Source organism: Myxine glutinosa, chromosome 8 (genome assembly GCF_964187855.1).
Source record: "Myxine glutinosa chromosome 8, kmMyxGlut1.1, whole genome shotgun sequence".
Lineage (NCBI taxonomy): Eukaryota > Metazoa > Chordata > Myxini > Myxiniformes > Myxinidae > Myxine > Myxine glutinosa.
Genome location: NC_136268.1, coordinates 83598264 through 83617501, shown reverse-complemented (window position 1 = coordinate 83617501; position 19238 = coordinate 83598264). Strand labels below are relative to the sequence as shown.

The window sequence follows — 19238 nt, the reverse complement described above, 5'->3', positions numbered from 1 at the left end:
TGATCTTCCGGACAGTCGAATGATTGATTTCAAATTGTTTGGAGATCTTTTTAAATCCCTTCCCAGACTCGTAGGCATCTATAACCTTCTTTCTGAAGGCATCAGAGAGCTGTTTTGATCTCGGCATGGTGACGCCGCACACTTCAACAACAAAGAGCAAACCAAACTAAATGTCTGAGGTTTAAATAAGACAAGTTCCTCCAAGATCCTCTCCAACGATGTTCTAATCATTTGCACCTGAGCTGGTGCACCTGATTCTAATTTTAGGTATTTGAAGTAGTGATAAATGTCGGGGTTTACTTACTTTTTCCACATGCGAAATTTGCATTTATGTTTATTTAAATTATACAATGGACTACAAAATGTAAATGTTTCATGATATTTGTTATATTATATCACCTTTATCTATCAATATTGTTGAAATGAAGATCAAATAGCTGTATGTTGAAATATGTTGAAAAAGTCAAAACTTTACATGGGGTGTACTTACTTTTTCACATGACTGTATAAAACTCAATAGCATCTTTAATCTGTTAAAGATCTCAGGAGTTTCTATTGTTTCTACTCTTTATCACATACTATATAAACACATTCTGATTGTGCATGAGTATTCTACCCAAAAGTTTATTCTTCAATGCGTGAAGCTTCTCACAATGACTCGAACTCAGCATGTTCATAAATCAATTAAAATACAAAAGGTGATGTCACTCATCGATGAGACTTCCTGCACATCCAATGTAAGCTTTTTAGAAAGTCCGGGGGGGGGGGGGGTGGGAGAGAACCCACAATCCTTGCGCTTTCTTCCCTTATCATCACCAAGCGGCCAAAGGCATTCGGTGGGAGGTGTGAGTTCTGCGATTTTCTTGCTCAGCCGTCTGTGCTCCATACCTCCTTGTTCAGCTTGGGATTGGAGTGCAGTTGCTGGTCTTGTTGTTCGAGAAGGAGAGACGGGCGAAAGGTCTATACTATTTAAGCTTCCTCCAGGTGTTTATATTATATTATATCTTCTAAGCTTCAATTTCATTGGAGAATATATATATATACCTACATATATACACATTTTTGTCGTCTTTTTGTTTCCCTTCATTATATATATATATTTATTCCTTAGGAGTTGTCCAAATCATGGCCCACAAGGATGAGACGAACAAGGGATGCAATACCACACGCGCATGCTGTTCCGGATGGATTAATGGACATCATGAAAGGCGCTTCCAAGCAGCCGGTCATGATCCCGCATCTTCTTCCAACGAAGAGTTGCGAGGAGCACAGAGTCGGTCTCGTCGTCGTTCTCGCCGACGTTCTGCAGGTCGAAGCGAAGGCAGTGCGGACGCAGCCCGGGAGAGGGGTCGCGTCCGCCTCCTGCGCCAGGGCTTCGACCGACTGCAGCGCACGCTACCCGCGGTGCCACCAGACACCAAGCTGTCAAAACTCGACGTGCTTCTGCTTGCCTCGTCGTACATCGCCCTGCTCGGCCGCACCGTGGAAAGGAGACGTGGAATGAGCCCACAATCCGGGAATGAGGTCGGATCCATGAGAGAGACCTTTGGAGCGCTCGGGGAAGGGTCTTTCACCTGCGCCGCTGCCAATCATACAGATCGGTCTGTAGGGGGATTTCCTGATGGAACTGCCTTGCGCACCTTGTCCCTCACTCACCCTATGAAGGTGAGCAACGTTTGCGTGCAGGAGAAGAAACAATATTACACAGGTATATCCATTTAGTGATGGGGTACAGAAATGTCTGTGCTGAATAGCCATGGGAAAAGAACCCTGTGCCGTACAATGGGGAGAATAGGGACAGCAAGGTGAATAGGGACACAAACTGAAAAAAAGTTCGGAAATCTTTTTCGCTGAAAATTGATAACCATACTGATTTGTTGATATTTGGGTTGAAAGTGTTCTGTTGTTTTTTTTAAAAGCAACTTATAGTCCCTATTAACCCCATATATGGGTTAAATAGGAATAAATAGGATTTTTATGGCTGTCCCTATTCACCCCGTTTTACGGGTGAATAGGGACAGTCACTAATACAAAAAAATAATAATCAAGAAACAATCATGAGATTCCAACTTATTGCTAAATTGATAGCTCAGATGGATGCACATAATATGCACCCATAATATAAACCACGGTGCCAATGAAAAAAAATATGGGATAAAAAGTTTCTCCAAACTGTCCCTATTTCTTGATTATTATTTTTTTGTATTAGTGACTGTCCCTATTCACCCGTAAAACGGGGTGAATAGGGACAGCCATAAAAATCCTATTTATTCCTATTTAACCCATGTATGGGGTTAATAGGGACTATAAGTTGCTTTTAAAAAAAACAAGAGAACACTTTCAATCCAAATATCAACAAATCAGTATGGTTATCAATTTTCAGCGAAAAAAGTTTCCGAACTTTTTTCAGTTTGTGTCCCTATTCACCCCATTTTTATGGTACCTTCGTAAAAATAAGCAATGCAACATTTGATGAGGATGCTTTGTAAAGAGCGCAGGACAAAACTATCTGCACACTCTTCAAGTTTAAAAGAAATATTTCAAACAGAAATTCCTGAAGTTTTTCCGAATCAAGGAATTTCGATGTCTTGCGATTTTTGGATTTAACGTCATTTTCTGAACACACACTATCACGTACATCTGGTGTTGGCTTAATGGTTAGGGTGGTGGGCTTGGGATCCAAACGTCCTGAGTTTGAATCCCGTTCAGCTGTTGAATTAATCCCAGGTGGGATTGACTCATCCTGTCATCCTGTCATCCTGTCATCCTTCCGAGGTCGGCGAAATGAGTACCAGGGTACTGGGTCCTCCCTCAAGGAGGTTGGTGGCAGGATTTGCACCCTGGCCGCCGTAAAAACACCTCATTCCATAGCACACACAGTGGTGTGTGTCGGGATGGTGCTGAGGAGTCGTCTAAAGATGCAGCGACGAGCGACGTGCTGATCCAGCGTACGCAACCATATATATATATATATACATATTGAGTTCTGGAGCGGTTAGAAAAATATATACATATTGAGTTCTGGAGCGGTTATATATATATATACATATTGAGTTCTGGAGCGGTTAGAAAAATATATACATATTGAGTTCTGGAGCGGTTATATATATATATATATACATATTGAGTTCTGGAGCGGTTATGTATATATATATATACATAAATAAATATCATCACGTGTCATTTGCACACAGTATATAGCTTCTCATGGAGATGCAAAATCGATATTATATCACCTTTGATTATAAGTGAATATCTGATGGAATAAGAGATTTCAGATTATAATAATGCTATTAATTCTGCAATGATTATTTCCTACACCAGGAAATTCACAGATAAGCGAGGGTCTTTCTGATTATATTAATGCCATTTATATTTGTCGTGTATTTGCCAAATGGGGAAATTCGCAGATAAGTTTCCTAATTCGTGGATTAAAAATTGAAACTCGAGTTTTCTTATTCTAAAGAAAGATCATTTTAATATATTTGGTTGTTGCACCACACTCACCAATTTGGCTATATTATCGCATGAGGGATTAGGAAGCACTTTCAGATTATTCATAAACCTAAAATGTCGGATTAAAAAGTGCAAGATAAGAGGGCCGTTCAAAAGCTCAGCGAAGCAGATACTCATAATGGTCCAAGATATGCCAAAGTATTTTTAAAAATTTGTTATTAAAGGCGTAATCATTGTGTAATTATAACGAAAACATTTCTTCCTCCGAATTGCATTTTCTTCTTTAACAGTCCCAATTAATTCCCATCTTGAAGGATCATTTGGGTGGAGGATGAAGTTGAACAAGAGTATTTTGACCCAAGTCTTTCTGGAACCGTCTGGCCATGCTTGATATGGACTCTCGCATGAATTAGATGGCCAGAGTCCCGGCAATAACGTTGGGATATTTAAGGTCCAAGTCTGGAAAACGGGTCCTCCGGATGAACGTCCCTCCGATGGTGACGTTCATCCGGAATTAATTGTTCCGTTCAGCCGGAAGATACACATTGATGAATCGCTCTGCATGCGAAGCACAAGATGGCAGTTTATAGTTGGGTCGAGGTTCGACCTAGATAGCTCCAGGCTAGATAGCTCAGGAGTGGGTATGCATACCTTTAGACTATCCTGTCTGCCATATATTATGTAGTACATTACTAAAAAATAAATTATTTAATAAAAATTAATTTAAAAAAACTAAGAAAAAAAAATTCTGTGTCTTGGACTAGTGTGAGTATCTCGTTTGTATAGAACATTTTGAAAGCTCCTGCTAATATTGGGTGAGCCTGTTTAGAAATACCTTCTGGGGAAATAAATGTATCTATCTATAATTCCAGTAATCTCTGTGTGTTTGTTTGTTTGTACGTTTGTTTGTTTGTACGTTTGTTTGTTACCTTCGCAAAAGCGGAAGGTTATGTTTTGATCGCTGTGTATTTATTTGTATGTCTGTGTGTGTGTATGTTAATCGCATAACTCAAAAAGTATTCAACCGAATTGCATGAAATTTGGTGGGATGATTGGTTATTATACGGGACACATTTGATTAGATTTTGGGAAACAGATTTGCTCAAATTCTGACTATTTTTAACTCGATCGTATTTCACTCAAAGTTATGAGCGACTGAAGAAGAAGATGTCCATCCAGGACGTCATCACTATAACGCGATCTCCCGCGATCATTTCAACCTCAAAAAAAATTATAATTGCAGATTTGACAATAGATGAGGCATATTAACAAACGAATGAAACAGATTTGCTCAAATTCTGACTATTTTTAACTCGATCGTATTTCACTCAAAGTTATGCGCGACTGAAGAAGAAGATGTCCATCCAGGACGTCATCACTATAACGCAATCTCCCGCGATCATTTCAACCTCAAAAAAAATTATAATTGCAGATTTGTCAAGAGATGAGGCATATTAACAAACGAATGAAACAGATTTGCTCAAATTCTGACTATTTTTAACTCGATCGTATTTCACTCAAAGTTATGAGCGACTGAAGAAGAGGATGTCCATCCAAGACGTCATCACTATAACGCGATCTCCCGCAATCATTTCAACCTCAAATGAAATTCAAATTGCAGATTTGTCAATCGGGGAGGCATATTAACAGACGAATGAAACAGATTTGCTCAAATTCTGATTTTTAAAAATCGATCGCATTTCACATAAAGTTTCACATCGCATACACTCCCATGCCAAGTACAGAACAGTAGCTGCGGCGAAGGTATGTGCTCTACCGAGTGCCCGGATTCTAGTTTGTACGTTTGTTTGTCTGTGACCGCTGTTTCTCGACAACCACGGGTCCGATATACTTGAAACTTGCCAGGTATATTGCTGGGGACCCGAGGATGTGCCTTTTCAAGGTTTCATATTAATCGGACAATTACTTACCGAGCTATGTCCAAAAAACGATTCAACCAATCAGAGAGCAGCGAGCTATCGCGTGTGCCGAACGTGGCGAACACACTCTGCCTCGGATGGCACATTTGAGAGCGTATTCATTTATTTCCCGTCGGCAAACTATGTTGGCGTTAAACGATGTTTTAAAACTAATTAAAACCCCGGGGGGATTGTCACTGTACTCGCAAGCCGTTCGCCGTTCGCTTTGGCGTTGCGAATGAACCAAAACATTTCATGCACCAAACCATTTCATGTAAAGCGTTCGCCGTTCGCTTTGGCGTTGCGAATGAACCAAAACATTTCATGTAAATAGAGGGGGGTGTTGTGGAAAACCATTCAGGTCCACACAACTTTAGTCCAACGGTTTGGTTTAATTGCATTTAGATCATCACATCATTCCTGTAAGTAGAAATACACAATAAGCATACGATGCGACATCTCATAAAGCCATTCATATCAGTCAATGCAAGCAAGCTAGTTATTCTATAAAGGCGTACCATAAACGAGGCTACCGATGTAACATGTCACAAGGGAGAAGTCTCGGAGCACTGACACAGCAACGGGTCTTATAGTCACGCCCCTAGCGGTGACAACAATGACAGCGAGCATCCCCACCCGGGTTCAGTACGGATACGATTTCACTACATTCACCCCACCCGTCAGAATTATACGGCCGCGTGGCTAAAAGCGAGTGAGCGTCAGCATGAATAGGGCGCGGAGTATCAGTCGGCCCAACCGTAGCGGGCCGGGCGGCGAATTTCTCTGCCAGCACGCGTTCGAAACTCCCCGGGTACGGCGTCTCGTAACCCTGTATCCCCGGTGTCAGAGGCGTCAACAGGGTCGGGTGATGAAGGGGGTAACGCCAAGTCGTCGGACCCGGGCAGTCTCGACGGGGGGAGGGTCGGTGGACTGTCGGCGATGGGAGCGTCGGGAGAGGCCATAGTCTCATAGATGGGTTCGACCGGTTCGTCCGATTCCCTACTAAAGTCGTCGACCCCGCAAGGGGCAAGATGACGAACGGAGACAGTAGTCTCACGACCATCAGACGTCATCACACGAGCATGCTCAGGATTAGCCTGGAGAATCTGCACTTTGTCCACAAGGGGGTCGTACTTGCTCGCGCGAACCGCCTGTTTAAGGTAGGCCGGCCCGGGCCCAGCGAGCCAACTGGGCAAAGACCGTATACACCCCGAGCTCCTGGGGTGGTGGAAAAGTCGCTCGTGGGGAGTTTGGTTAGTTGCCGTACTCAGGAGTGCCCGGATTGAGTTCAACGCCGCAGGTAGCGACCAAGCCCATTTATCGAGGCCCCGGCCGTGGGTCCGGAGATGGAGCATGACGGCCCTCCAGATAATCCCGTTGAAGCGTTCGATCTGCCCATTAGCCTGGGGTCTGTACGGCGTGGTGTAACTAGACGCAATGTTGTTTTGGAGCAGATAGCCGCGCACCTCCTGAGACAAGAAGACTGCACCCCGGTCGGTATGGACATAGGCCGGGTAACCGAACATTGAGAACAAGTTCTGTAAGCATCGCATCACCGTGGCAGCAGTCATGTCCGCGCACATATAAGCAAAGGGGAATCGTGAGTACTCATCAACGATAGTGAGCAGATAGCGAGAGCCGCTCGACACCGGCAAAGGGCCCTTGAAATCCATCACCAAGCGTTCCCACGGGCGTGTAGCCTTCACCAGAGTCCCCATAGGAGGGTTATAGAAACGCGGTTTGATTTCCGCGCAGATAGCGCAGTCGCGACAGATACGGCGGATATCGTCAATCGAGTAAGGGAGATTCCCACTCCGCACGAAATGAGCGAAACGCGTTATGCCGGGATGGCCCGCAGTAGCATGCAGCACCCGTAGGCCCTCCAACGAGGTGATACCAGCACATGTAGTCGGGCGTGATAAGGCATCGGCGGCCTGGTTATCCTTCCCTGGGCGATATTTGATGGTGTAACAGAAGTCGGCGAGTTCGATACGCCAGCGAGTGATTTTCTCGTTCTTAATGCGCTGAGCGTGTAAGGTGTCGTACATGAACGCAACGCTTTGCTGGTCCGTGATGATTTGGAAGCTCCGCCCGAGTAGGTACGGGCGCCATCGCCGAATAGACTCGACGATCGCATACGCTTCCTTTTCAACGGACGAGTGCCTCCGCTCAGCGGAGGTAAGAGTCCGTGAAAAGAAAGCCACGGGACGTCCCCCTTGGGAGAGGGTCGCCGCGATGGCCTGATCCGAGGCGTCACTTTCGAGGACGAACGAGCCGCTCTCGTCGATGGTCGCTACGGCGGCTCGGGCGATGTCGGTCTTAAGACCTTCAAAGGCCGTCAATGCGGCCGAACTCAGGGGAAAAGTGTCGCAGGCCACAAGGGGGCGAAGTTTCGCGGAGAAATTTTGCACCCATTTGGAGTAATGGGCGAACAGCCCAAGGGCGCGTTTCAGGGACGCCCGATCGCAGGGAGGGGCCATGTCGAGCAAAGGTCGCAGACGTTCCTTATCCGGAGAGACAGAGCCATGGGTCACGGTGTACCCCAGAAGATCTATGGTGCATAGGGAGTATCGGCACTTATCCTCGTTCATAGTTAAGTGATACCGTTGCGCGACCTCAAGGAAGCGCTTCAGATTAGCGTCATGGTGCCCTTGGTCATATCCACAAACCGTAAGGTTATCGAGGTAGACGAAAACATCGGTTAAGTGCTCCCGCGCAACGAGGTCATCCATGGCCCTCTGGAAACAAGCGACCCCGTTCGTCACCCCAAAGGGCAATCGTGTAAATTGGTACAACCGCTGCCCCGACTCGAAAGCGGTATAGATACGATCCGCCCTAGAGATAGGGATCTGGTGGTACGCACTACGGAGATCGAGAGTACTATAGACCGAATACTGGGATACCTGTTGCACTAGCGCGTCCATCCCCGGAAGGGGGTAGGCATCCAGCTGTGTAAAGCGGTTAATCGTTTGGGAATAGTCGATTACCATGCGTTTGCGATGGGCCTCGCTGCGCACCACTAAGACCTGAGCGCGCCACGGCGACCTGCTAGGTTCTATGATGCCGTCCTTCAAGAGCTGAGCCGTTTCGTCCGCAATGAATTGCATGTCCGCGCGAGAGTAGCGTCGCGATTTTACCGCGACGGGGGTACAGTCGGAGGTTAGATTGGGGAACAGCGAAAGCGGCCGGACGTCCATTTGCGCTAGGGCGCACACCGTTAGCGCGTCGTCCGGCCCCACAACAAGAGTGTCAGGCCCACCGAACTCCATTACCAGACGTCCATGCAGCTTAAGAAAATCGTGTCCTAGCAGAATATCAGCACATAATGCGGGTAAAACCATAAGGTGTACATCAGGGAAAACCCGTCCCTTTAGCACGAGTTTCAATCGGCATTCCCCTTTCGTGCTGAGCCGCAGTCCCTGGGAAGCCATGAAGATCCGTCTCGTAGACCGCCCGATCCGCCATCCATGCCTGAGCACAAGTCGTTGGTCGATAAAACTATCCGTAGATCCGGTATCCACCAAGGCCTGAACACAATGGCCCTCAACCATAAGGGGAATAAGGGCTTGAGCCAGGCCAGACGAGGCAGCTGGGAGCGGGACTGAGCCCCCCGAATGGGTCGGTCCAGCCTCGCGGGTGGATCCTACACCAGCAGCAGTTTTGCGAGCGTGGCCGGAGGCTGTGTTGGCCATGGGGATCCCATTATCGTCATCAGAGGGCTTTCCCCAGCATTCCGGTGTTTCGCGATTCAAAATCCGACGAGAAAAGGCCTCCGTAGTATTTGACATTGCCTTTTGACACTCCTGGCAGATAAAGGCTTCCGTAGTATCCGAAATCGCCTTTTTACATTTTTGGTCGCTTTGACAAGAGGCTTCCGTAGTATTCGAAATTGCCTTTTTACATTTAACAAAGGCTTCCGTAGTATTCGAAAGTTGCCTTAACTCTTTTGACGGGGCGGGGGCCGCCGTTAGCTCGTGGGCGACTCGAGGAGTACGAGGGGCTTGGTGAAGTGTGGCCCGTGGTTTGGCCAAGGACGCGGCCTTTGTCCCCGATGGAGAATGAGACGGTGGTGGCTGTCCGGTGGCGCCAATCAAGGTCGTCTGAGCGCCCAGCGGGCCGCAGAGAGCGGCCCTCCCCTTCGAAGTCGGGTAAGGTGCTGGGCTCGTGGGTTCTGCTACGAGCCCGTTCAAGGTTGCTGCGCCCGCGCGGCCGCGGCTGCACGAGTCGAAGGGCCGCGAGCCGCGTGCCGATTTCTTGCACACTTTCGCGTAATGTCCCTTTAGCGAGCACAAATGGCAAATAGCGTCACGTGCCGGACACACGACTCGGGCATGACGAGGCCCTCCACAAAAAAAACATGCGGCCCCGCGCAAGGCCTTGGGTCTGCTGGTCGTAACGGCAGCTGTCAGGGTAGGGTCATCCTCCGGAGCATCCCGGAGTTCAGCAGGCGGATCCACGTCCTCGTCAGTGGTACTCTCCGGCCGGGCGTGTAGTGAGGTGCCCGCCAAAAGGCGCGTGCGATCATAGGCGTTCGATTGCATCCGCGCTTCGGTATACACCGTCGCTTGCTCAACCGCCGTAGCGAAGGTCAGGTCGGTCTTCTCCAAGAGTTTGAGACGTAGTTCCTGGGAGGAGACCCCTGCTATGAAGGCATCTAAAAGTCGATCATCTTTAGCTTGCTCGGGAGTCCGTGGCTCCTTGACGCTGTCCAGCATGAGCTGCCGGAGCTCCTGGGCGTAATGATCCATAGGCTCGTTGGGCTGCTGCCGTCGCGTCTGCAGCAAATAACGCGCATACACAGGGCTTTTTTCTTTTATGTAAAGCCGCTTGAGCTCCGCGATGGTAAGATCATACGTCGTGCATTGAGCGACCGCGTGGTAGACCCGGTAGTCGATTTTTGAGTGTAATATCGCCAGCTTCGCGGCAGGCGTCGGAGCGGTCTCAGGCTCGTCAAAGAGATGCTCCAGTTGTCGGAGCCAGTGCTTGAGTTGCAAGCCTCCGTCCGTGGCTTGTGGGTCGGCGCTGAAAATGGACACCGTCAACGTCTTGTTGCCAGCCATGTCAGCAGATCTTAAATGCAATTAAGTGTTGTGGAAAACCATTCAGGTCCACACAACTTTAGTCCAACGGTTTGGTTTAATTGCATTTAGATCATCACATCATTCCTGTAAGTAGAAATACACAATAAGCATACGATGCGACATCTCATAAAGCCATTCATATCAGTCAATGCAAGCAAGCTAGTTATTCTATAAAGGCGTACCATAAACGAGGCTACCGATATAACATGTCACAAGGGAGAAGTCTCGGAGCACTGACACAGCAACGGGTCTTATAGTCACGCCCCTAGCGGTGACAACAATGACAGCGAGCAGCGAGCATCCCCACCCGGGTTCAGTACGGATACGATTTCACTACAGGGGGGATATAATTTTAGATATAGATATAGTACGGGCATGCCCTAGTTTTTAAAGAATGGGAGAAGGAACGTTTCGTTGATAATTGTTTTTCGCAAGTTCTCTCTCTCTGTATTTCTCCTTCTCTCCCCAAGGCAGGTTCAGCTATAGTGTAGCGGTGTCTTGGCAAGGACTGAGTAGTCTTGTGCCACTGCCTTCCCAGTGGTAGTTCGTTCTTTAATGGCACCATGCTCTATATAGAGAGCCCCGTTCTATGTTCCTTGGGTTACAATCCTGGACTGTTTGCCATTCCGACGCAGAGTGGTAGTCAGGGGAGGAACGTGCAATTGTTCAAGGTGCAGGTGATAATTCGCCAACTCTTCCTTAAACAGAACACGTGATCTTGACTGTGCAGTGTGCTCTTCCCCCCCCCCCCCCCCCCCCAATGCGAGCAGAAGGGACGCACCCATGCCAACGTCCTTCCGAAGGATGGGGCACTCATTGAGGCATTGTCTTGCCTGCGAAGAAATTTGGCAATATATGTTCCAAATAAATGTTCATGTTGTCTTCAAAAACGATCCTTATAGTTACCAGAATGCCCTAGCGAGATAGGCACTCGTGATAAAGTTTCTTTTGCATCTTTCATTGGTTCAGAAATGTGCAGATGAGATAAAAAAACAAGTTTTTATATAAATGAAAGTAAATCCACAATAAGATTTGTGATTGGAAAAATTGTTGTGAAAATTTAAAAAAAAAAAGTAAATCCACAATAAGATTTTTCAAACACAAACCAACAGACAAAATTGCAAAACGGATCCAGACAAAACAAATGCAAAACTAGAATCCGGGCACTCGGTAGAGCGCATACCTTCGCCGCAGCTACTGTTCTGTACTTGGCATGGGAGTGTATGCGATGTGAAACTTTATGTGAAATGCGATCGATTTTTAAAAATCAGAATTTGAGCAAATCTGTTTCATTCGTCTGTTAATATGCCTCCCCGATTGACAAATCTGCAATTTGAATTTCATTTGAGGTTGAAATGATTGCGGGAGATCGCGTTATAGTGATGACGTCTTGGATGGACATCCTCTTCTTCAGTCGCTCATAACTTTGAGTGAAATACGATCGAGTTAAAAATAGTCAGAATTTGAGCAAATCTGTTTCATTCGTTTGTTAATATGCCTCATCTCTTGACAAATCTGCAATTATAATTTTTTTTGAGGTTGAAATGATCGCGGGAGATTGCGTTATAGTGATGACGTCCTGGATGGACATCTTCTTCTTCAGTCGCGCATAACTTTGAGTGAAATACGATCGAGTTAAAAATAGTCAGAATTTGAGCAAATCTGTTTCATTCGTTTGTTAATATGCCTCATCTATTGTCAAATCTGCAATTATAATTTTTTTTGAGGTTGAAATGATCGCGGGAGATCGCGTTATAGTGATGACGTCCTGGATGGACATCTTCTTCTTCAGTCGCTCATAACTTTGAGTGAAATACGATCGAGTTAAAAATAGTCAGAATTTGAGCAAATCTGTTTCCCAAAATCTAATCAAATGTGTCCCGTATAATAACCAATCATCCCACCAAATTTCATGCAATTCGGTTGAATACTTTTTGAGTTATGCGATTAACATACACACACACAGACATACAAATAAATACACAGCGATCAAAACATAACCTTCCGCTTTTGCGAAGGTAAAAATAGAGAACACTTCAAATTCAGGAGAGAGGAGAAGGAACGAAGGGTATTGAGGTGAGAGAAGTGGGAGAGCGGTCTAACCTCGTCATGCGGCACAGTCAAAGTGGTTGGAGGACGAATTAATTTGATAAGCGAGAATATGGGCGAGAAGAGAAGGAATGAGCGAGAAGATGTGTTGGATGAGCGAGAAGAGAAGGAATAAGAAATTGGGAAGATACAGGGGTAGAGGATGTATAAGGGGGACGTATGGGATATACAAGGGGAGGGGGACAAAAAATCCTCCATTTTGTGTGCATAATACATAGTACGTGTGTGCCATTATCTAAAGATAACCATAATCTAAAAATTATCCAATTTCTGTAATCATATAACTATAGTATTATATGACATCTATAATTATAGTAACTATAACTATAGTACTCCACGACGTCATTTCTTCATAAGCATCAGCAGTCACGCATCGTGTTGTGTGCAGAAATGGCCGATACGTGCACGCCTCTTTGCTGGCTTCATGGAGAAAATCATGGTAGCGGAAGAAGCTTACTCCGGAACTCCTCAATGTGTTTCCAGTTCGAACAACAAGCCCAGCTGAAGAGGCATCCCAGTTGATGAGCCACCCCCATATGCTGGAACTCAGCTAACCCTTAACAACGTACCATTGGCATGCAATTACACCCAGTGTGCTGCATTTTTGCTTTGGAGAGCAGGAAGAAGAAACTCTTCCTCATAAAGAAATGTCTAATCTGATGATTTCATATCCTATAGCAGTTATAGACCAGGATTCGTACTTATGTAAGTGGTTAAAGTTATAAATCCATACACCAAATTGATCTCGGTCCAAAGCGCATGAAAAATAATCCAATGTATGTTGTTTATAACAACGTTATAAATGGTATATATACAGTATATATATATTCACTTGAGTTCTGGAGCGATAAATGTGTATGGCATAAACCCTGCGATTGGTGAAGCCCCACCAAGGGAATCCCAAGAAGTCTGGTCCAAGGATATTAGGGGGTCAAACGATGGGTCCAAGGCCGCCGGTCCATTTATTGGGGAATGTTGAATCAAGAAATTCACTAACAGGTCATTCACTAAGAAAGACAAGAAAAGAACGTTAATTGAAAGAGAAGGGGGACATGTTGAGGACTGAACAGAACTTCAAACATTACTCTAACTATTCCATACAAGTTTCTAATGGAAACTTGTGTATGCTTTATTGTATTCAATAAATGAAATTGGTTACCTATTTAAGAGCCGCTATGTATATGGACTGTACATACATGAAAAGATAAACACCCAAGTGATGTCCCTGTGGTTGCCCCACTATTGTTCACTTCCCCACCCTCCTCCAGTGACGTTAATTTCGATAAATTCATAGATTGAATTAATGTGGTGCTGATAGAGCGCAGCCATGATGGGTCACATGGCCTCCTCCTGTTTCAACCTTCATTGTATATCCTTGTATTGAGTTGCTCATCTCCACACAGGAGTAGCACGTCAACCTTGTACAATGGGAGAGTGCTACGAGTGTTATACAGAGTGTTCCAAAAAGTCCCGGACAAATTTAGTTTTTAATATATTTAAAACCACAAATGATACAATTATACACTTTGGTTTATATGATACAGAAACTCAAAGTTTTGTGAACACCATCAATACACTTCAATGTGAGCTCCGTTTGTCGCACGAAGGACATCATGGCGGTACATACGTTCTTGCCATGTTCAGATCAGCATGTTTGCGTCCATCAGTGTACATGCAGCTGTAATCCGAGAACGAAGATCCTGCAGGTTTTCCACCTTGGTCTTGAAGACAACATCTTTGACAAACCCCCACAGAAAAAAAAATCAAGGGGGGTTATGTCTGGTGATCTTGGGGACCAGGTGGTTGGTCCGTCACGGCTGCAGTGATCTGGAAAATTTTCATTCAGGACGGCTCAAACGACTAAAGCCCAATGATGGGGAGCGCCGTCCTGTTGAAAAATAATATTGGGTTGCAGCTCTTCAATCTGTGACAACGCAAATGCTTCCAACATGTTCATGTAAATTGGTGAGGTCACTGTATCCTCCACAAAGAAAAACGGACCCACCAAGTGGTCATGGAAAAGGTCACATCACATATTGACCTTTGGACTATCGCGTATGTGTTCAATGACAACATGGGGGTTTTCAGAGCCCCCATATCCTCATATTGCGCTGGTTGATCTTCCCCGATACATGAAAGCAAGCTTCGTCTGTGAACATGACCTTTTTCAGGTAATATTCTTCATCCTCAATGCGTCTTGCATTTGGGTCTGTCATTTAGTTTGAGTTTCTGCAGAATCTGCACCTTATAGGCATCAAGCTTCAGCCTTTTCTGCCAAATCCTGTGTACAGTGGTGCTTGGTAATCCCAGTTCTCTGGATGTGCGCTGGATTGATTTTCTGGGACTTTGTTGAAATGATTCACGCACTCGTTAAACATCTGCTGCACTTGTGCTTGGTTGACCGGTATTTTTCTGTTTCTGACAACCTCCAGTCTCCTCGAACCTTTTGTACCACTCTCTGATACTAGTCCGCGATGGCGGATTCCTTCCATACCTTGTACGGAAATTACGCTGAATGTGTGTTGGATCTCATCTCAATGAACCATTCGACGCACTGAGCTATTTCCTGTGCAGTCGCCATTTTCTTTTACATTAAACCACCAGATCTGGAAATAAAGAAAACTTTGAGTTTCTGTATCATATAAACAAAAGGGTATCGTTGTATCATTTGTGGTGCTAAATATATTAACAAGCAAATCTGTCTGGGTGTTTTTGGAACACCATCTTTCGCCATTAAAACGAATTGGCCAAATTACAGCCCAGAATTTATTAAATGCAAGGACGAAAAAAACAACGTCATTTCAGTATGGATGATATGGTTAAATGCAAAATGGTCTTGTTCAGTAATCAATAATTGTTAATCAGTCTTCATCTATTTTTGGCTGGATATTTAGCCCGCAGTTTGTATAAATGGTTAATGCTTTCGTGAAATTTTTTAAAACTCCATCCGTGTTTCAATACAAGTCGATTTCCTTACGTAAGTCGATGTCATGACGCAATAATGTCGGCGCATACAACACAAGGCAATTGTCATGTGGCACAGTTGAAGATGACACATTCCGATTTAATGAATGTTTTAAAAATATATATTAAAATGTCACTTTTGTTTGGTTTTAAAAAATGTTTTAAATGTCACTCGGATAAAGTGTAGCCACTTACTATTTCAGCTTCTATTCCCGGCATAATAGGGTCCGACTGCAAACTGCCGTCCTGGTTTTTTTGGTCGATCAGTACTAGCCAAGGCCCTGTGTCAGAAACCACGTATCACCCTTAAGCTGGATATCCAATATACTCTCGCTCCCTTGGAGACAATAAAGACCCTTTTTAAAAGAGTCAGTCATTGAATGCCAGAACCAATTTCCCAACTTTGAGAAGGCAATGGCAAACCGCCCAGTGTAAGTTATGATTAAAACTACTCTGGTAACCTTTTTTTGCAACATGAGAGGAAGGACTAAACATCGTAGGCGAGCTATCTCCGGCACCTTGGCGAAATTCCGAATTCCTGCCCTAAGGTCGAACGTCGGGCCTGGACAGCAGGTTCGTGAAAGGCTTGGGCCAAAAACTGCCACCCTGCCAATCCCACAAGAAAATGGGAATAATTGTATGAATTAAGGGGAAAAAAGAGGAAGGACGAACATGCAATGCCTTCCCATATCGGAGAGCACAAAGTGAGTTCGATACATTCGGGATAACTTTACTCACACAGTCACACTTGTCACTTTTATAACATTGTACTATTTTATAGGCGTTTAAGTTACATGTGCACCTTTGTACTCGTATTATCATTAAAATATAAAACTGCAACTAATCTTGATTATATGATTTTCAATTTATTGTAAGATAAATTCCTAATTTTTGTACTATTACATTTGTTCAGTAATATTGAGTGAAATATAATTTTAGGCACAAATGAACTGTAGATTAAATGGGCCTGCAGGATAGCCTAGGCCCTAGAGCCTTGAACTGTCTAGTATGGTGTTGTCCGAGCACGGCGAGGCATCGATCCGTGTCCCGTCCATCTGAAGAACGTTAAGCCAGCGGAGGACTCGTGTGCTCGCACTGATTGTTGGTGAACATTAAAAATCCCATGGAGTTGAATTGAATTATGAAGTAAAATTGAATTGAAAAAAATTACATCATGATAATAATAAAAAAATAATTAAAAATTAATTCCACCAACTTGAAAAAAATAAAATAAAATTAAATCATGAAATTCAAAAAATGAATCATGAAGAGTAGGCGATTTATAGCTGACATGACGAACAACTTTTAAATACTTTTACGTCGAACGTCAGGACTGGCCAGCCAGTTCGTGAAACACTCGAGGCAAAAGCACACCTCCCCTCTTCTGTGGCCAACCCCACAAGGTGGGAATAATTGGGGCCACTAACTAGAGGAAGAACCTGCTAATTTTACGACAAAAATTGCAAACGGTAAGCAGAAATAAATGCCAACTTGGCAAATTGCCAAATAAATGCCAATGCCAACTTGCCAACATTTTTGCCGAAAAGTTGAAAAAAGTATAACGTATTGTGTCTCAAAGAAAAACAATTTAATTAACAACAATGGAACAAACGCCAACGTTTTATAATCAATCAATATATGTGTGTATATAATGAAAAAGCAAATGTGTTTTGAGAATTATTTATACATATGTATGGAAAATAATAAATCGTTGGATTCTTTTGTCTCATTCCGAGAACCTTTTGAAGGTATGATTGTTGCGGATTCATTCTGGTCACCATGGTATTGTAAAAACAACAGCACAAACTTTCTTTGAGAGATATTTTTTTCAAATTCTCTGTTTATAGAGAAAGTATGGATAAGGGCTGGTTTGTTAAATGTCGTTCCGCTACTTTAAAGGATGTTATAAACATTGTCCAAATTTTATCTTTATTTTTCACAGTGATCTAAGGCTCGTGGAGGAGCTTGTGCATAAATCAGATGCAAGACAAAGACTTGAGTAGACATCAGTGCACTTCCACATGAATTTCAGAGACATTAAAACACAATGGACAAGGTTTAGCAGAATAGCCTAGAAGTATGGTGCTCTCACCTCTAAGTCGTCTAGTTTGGGTTCGAATCTCGACCAGGACAATCCTCACGCTGGTACCCTCACCATGGGTACCTCACCGTGGTGTTTTGTATGTGGCGCGATGTAGCGAAGTGAGTACAGACCATCAGGAAGATAGCCAGAGGACTCGTCTGCCAGCATTGATTGGTGGTGGATGTTAAAGAGCGTATACGCTGCGTCTTTCGCAACGAGTAGGCGATTTATCGCTGGAATCCTGAGCAAATTCCAAAATCCTGCCTCTTTCAGTAGAACGCCAGGCCAGGCCAGCCAGTTCGTGAAAGACTTGGACAAAATTCAATCTCAAACCCATGCTAACTCCCCAGGCCGATCCCACAAGAAGATGATAATGATTGTGGCTGAGTAGCAGCAGTAGTAGACAAAAGACAAACTTATGGTGTATAACTATCTATCAAGAGCCATTTGGCCCAGATAGGAGCCGAAGAGGCCAATCCAGTGCTCTTCTCCTTTCGAGGTAAAAACATTTCACACGGTTTCTTTTCTTATGATGATGTCTATGCTTCCACATTTAATGATTTGTAGTATGTGATGCTGATCGAAGAAAATTTTTACCTTAAAATAAGAAAAGTTATATATTTCAAGCTGAAAATATGTTTATTATAAGATGTGTGTGGGTTACTTCATTGGGCTAAATTTCAGTGTTGTACTAGTGGTCGCAGGTTCAAATCCTGGAAAGCAATGACAAACAGCCCATTGTATTCCTTCCCTCGACAACTTTTGTTTTGACAACACTTACGACCATGATATGAAAGAAGTACATAACTAACGTCATTACAATTTGGTCAGCAAAATATTCTGATGACTTATGTCTGTTTTCCCATGAGTAATAACAGTATTTCCTCAAATAGCAAGATATAGCTCAGTTAGTCGCATTTTCATCATTGAGAAGTCTCGTCTCTACCGTATCCCCGAGGTGGTCCAACTGAACTAAAAAAAATGCCATCCTGGTGCCATGTCAGCTGCAGAGGGAACTGTCAAAAGTCCAAATATGGATGTAATGTCTCATTTGCTTTTCTGGTATGGAAGTTAAAATCCCTTGGTACTCTGAAAACTGTGATTCATTGTTATGGTGGCCTACACCTAACAACACTACATGGTCTACACCTGCAATTATTTGTCACTAGGTGAAGTACCCGGGAGGGGGTAGGGTGAGGGGAGGGGAAGCAGGGAGAGGTAGGAGAGGGGGAAAGGGCAGGGAGGGGAGGGGAATGGAGAGAAGGGAAGAGATATGCTGTACATTTATATTTTGGGGCGGGGGGGGGGGGCTTTCACAGGCCTCTCAATTTTTGGTGGAGGGGAAAAGGATGACAAATTTATGGATTAATGAGACAAATTTAGCCCGGGCGAAGGATGCTTTAACCTCAGCGTTTCCCAGGTAAAAAGAAAATCGTAATACCCTCTGCCACCATCACCAGATGGTACTACATTAGTTTTGGCATTGGAATGGATGGGGTTCTTTTCCAAATGCTGGTTATATTCTATCGACTTTATATGTATGTAAACGTAAATCTTTGGCCAGAGCCACAAAATAATTACGTAGTGGTTGAAAACAAAACGTATCTCAGTATGGATCAAGCAGGG

The 19238-nt window shown here is 44.3% G+C and overlaps 1 protein-coding gene across 1 annotated transcript; it reads left to right on the top strand.

Moving 5' to 3' along the window:
• The first annotated feature begins 907 nt into the window (after window positions 1-907).
• On the top strand, window positions 908-14226 carry LOC137432641 (uncharacterized). Its single transcript, XM_068124727.2, has 3 exons — window positions 908-984; window positions 1112-1665; window positions 12954-14226. The coding sequence occupies exons 2-3, from the start codon at window positions 1126-1128 to the stop codon at window positions 13068-13070; spliced, it is 657 nt and encodes a 218-aa protein (XP_067980828.1). The 5' UTR covers window positions 908-984; window positions 1112-1125; the 3' UTR covers window positions 13071-14226.
• The last annotated feature ends 5012 nt before the right edge of the window (window positions 14227-19238 follow it).

Excerpts from the sequence above, each read along its gene's own strand:
- LOC137432641 (XM_068124727.2), top strand. The coding sequence starts at position 1,126 with ATGGCCCACAAGGATGAGACGAACAAGGGATGCAATACCACACGCGCA. Across the intron at positions 1,666-12,953 it reads CCCTCACTCACCCTATGAAG|AAATGGCCGATACGTGCACG; the intron begins GTGAGCAACGTT and ends TGTTGTGTGCAG.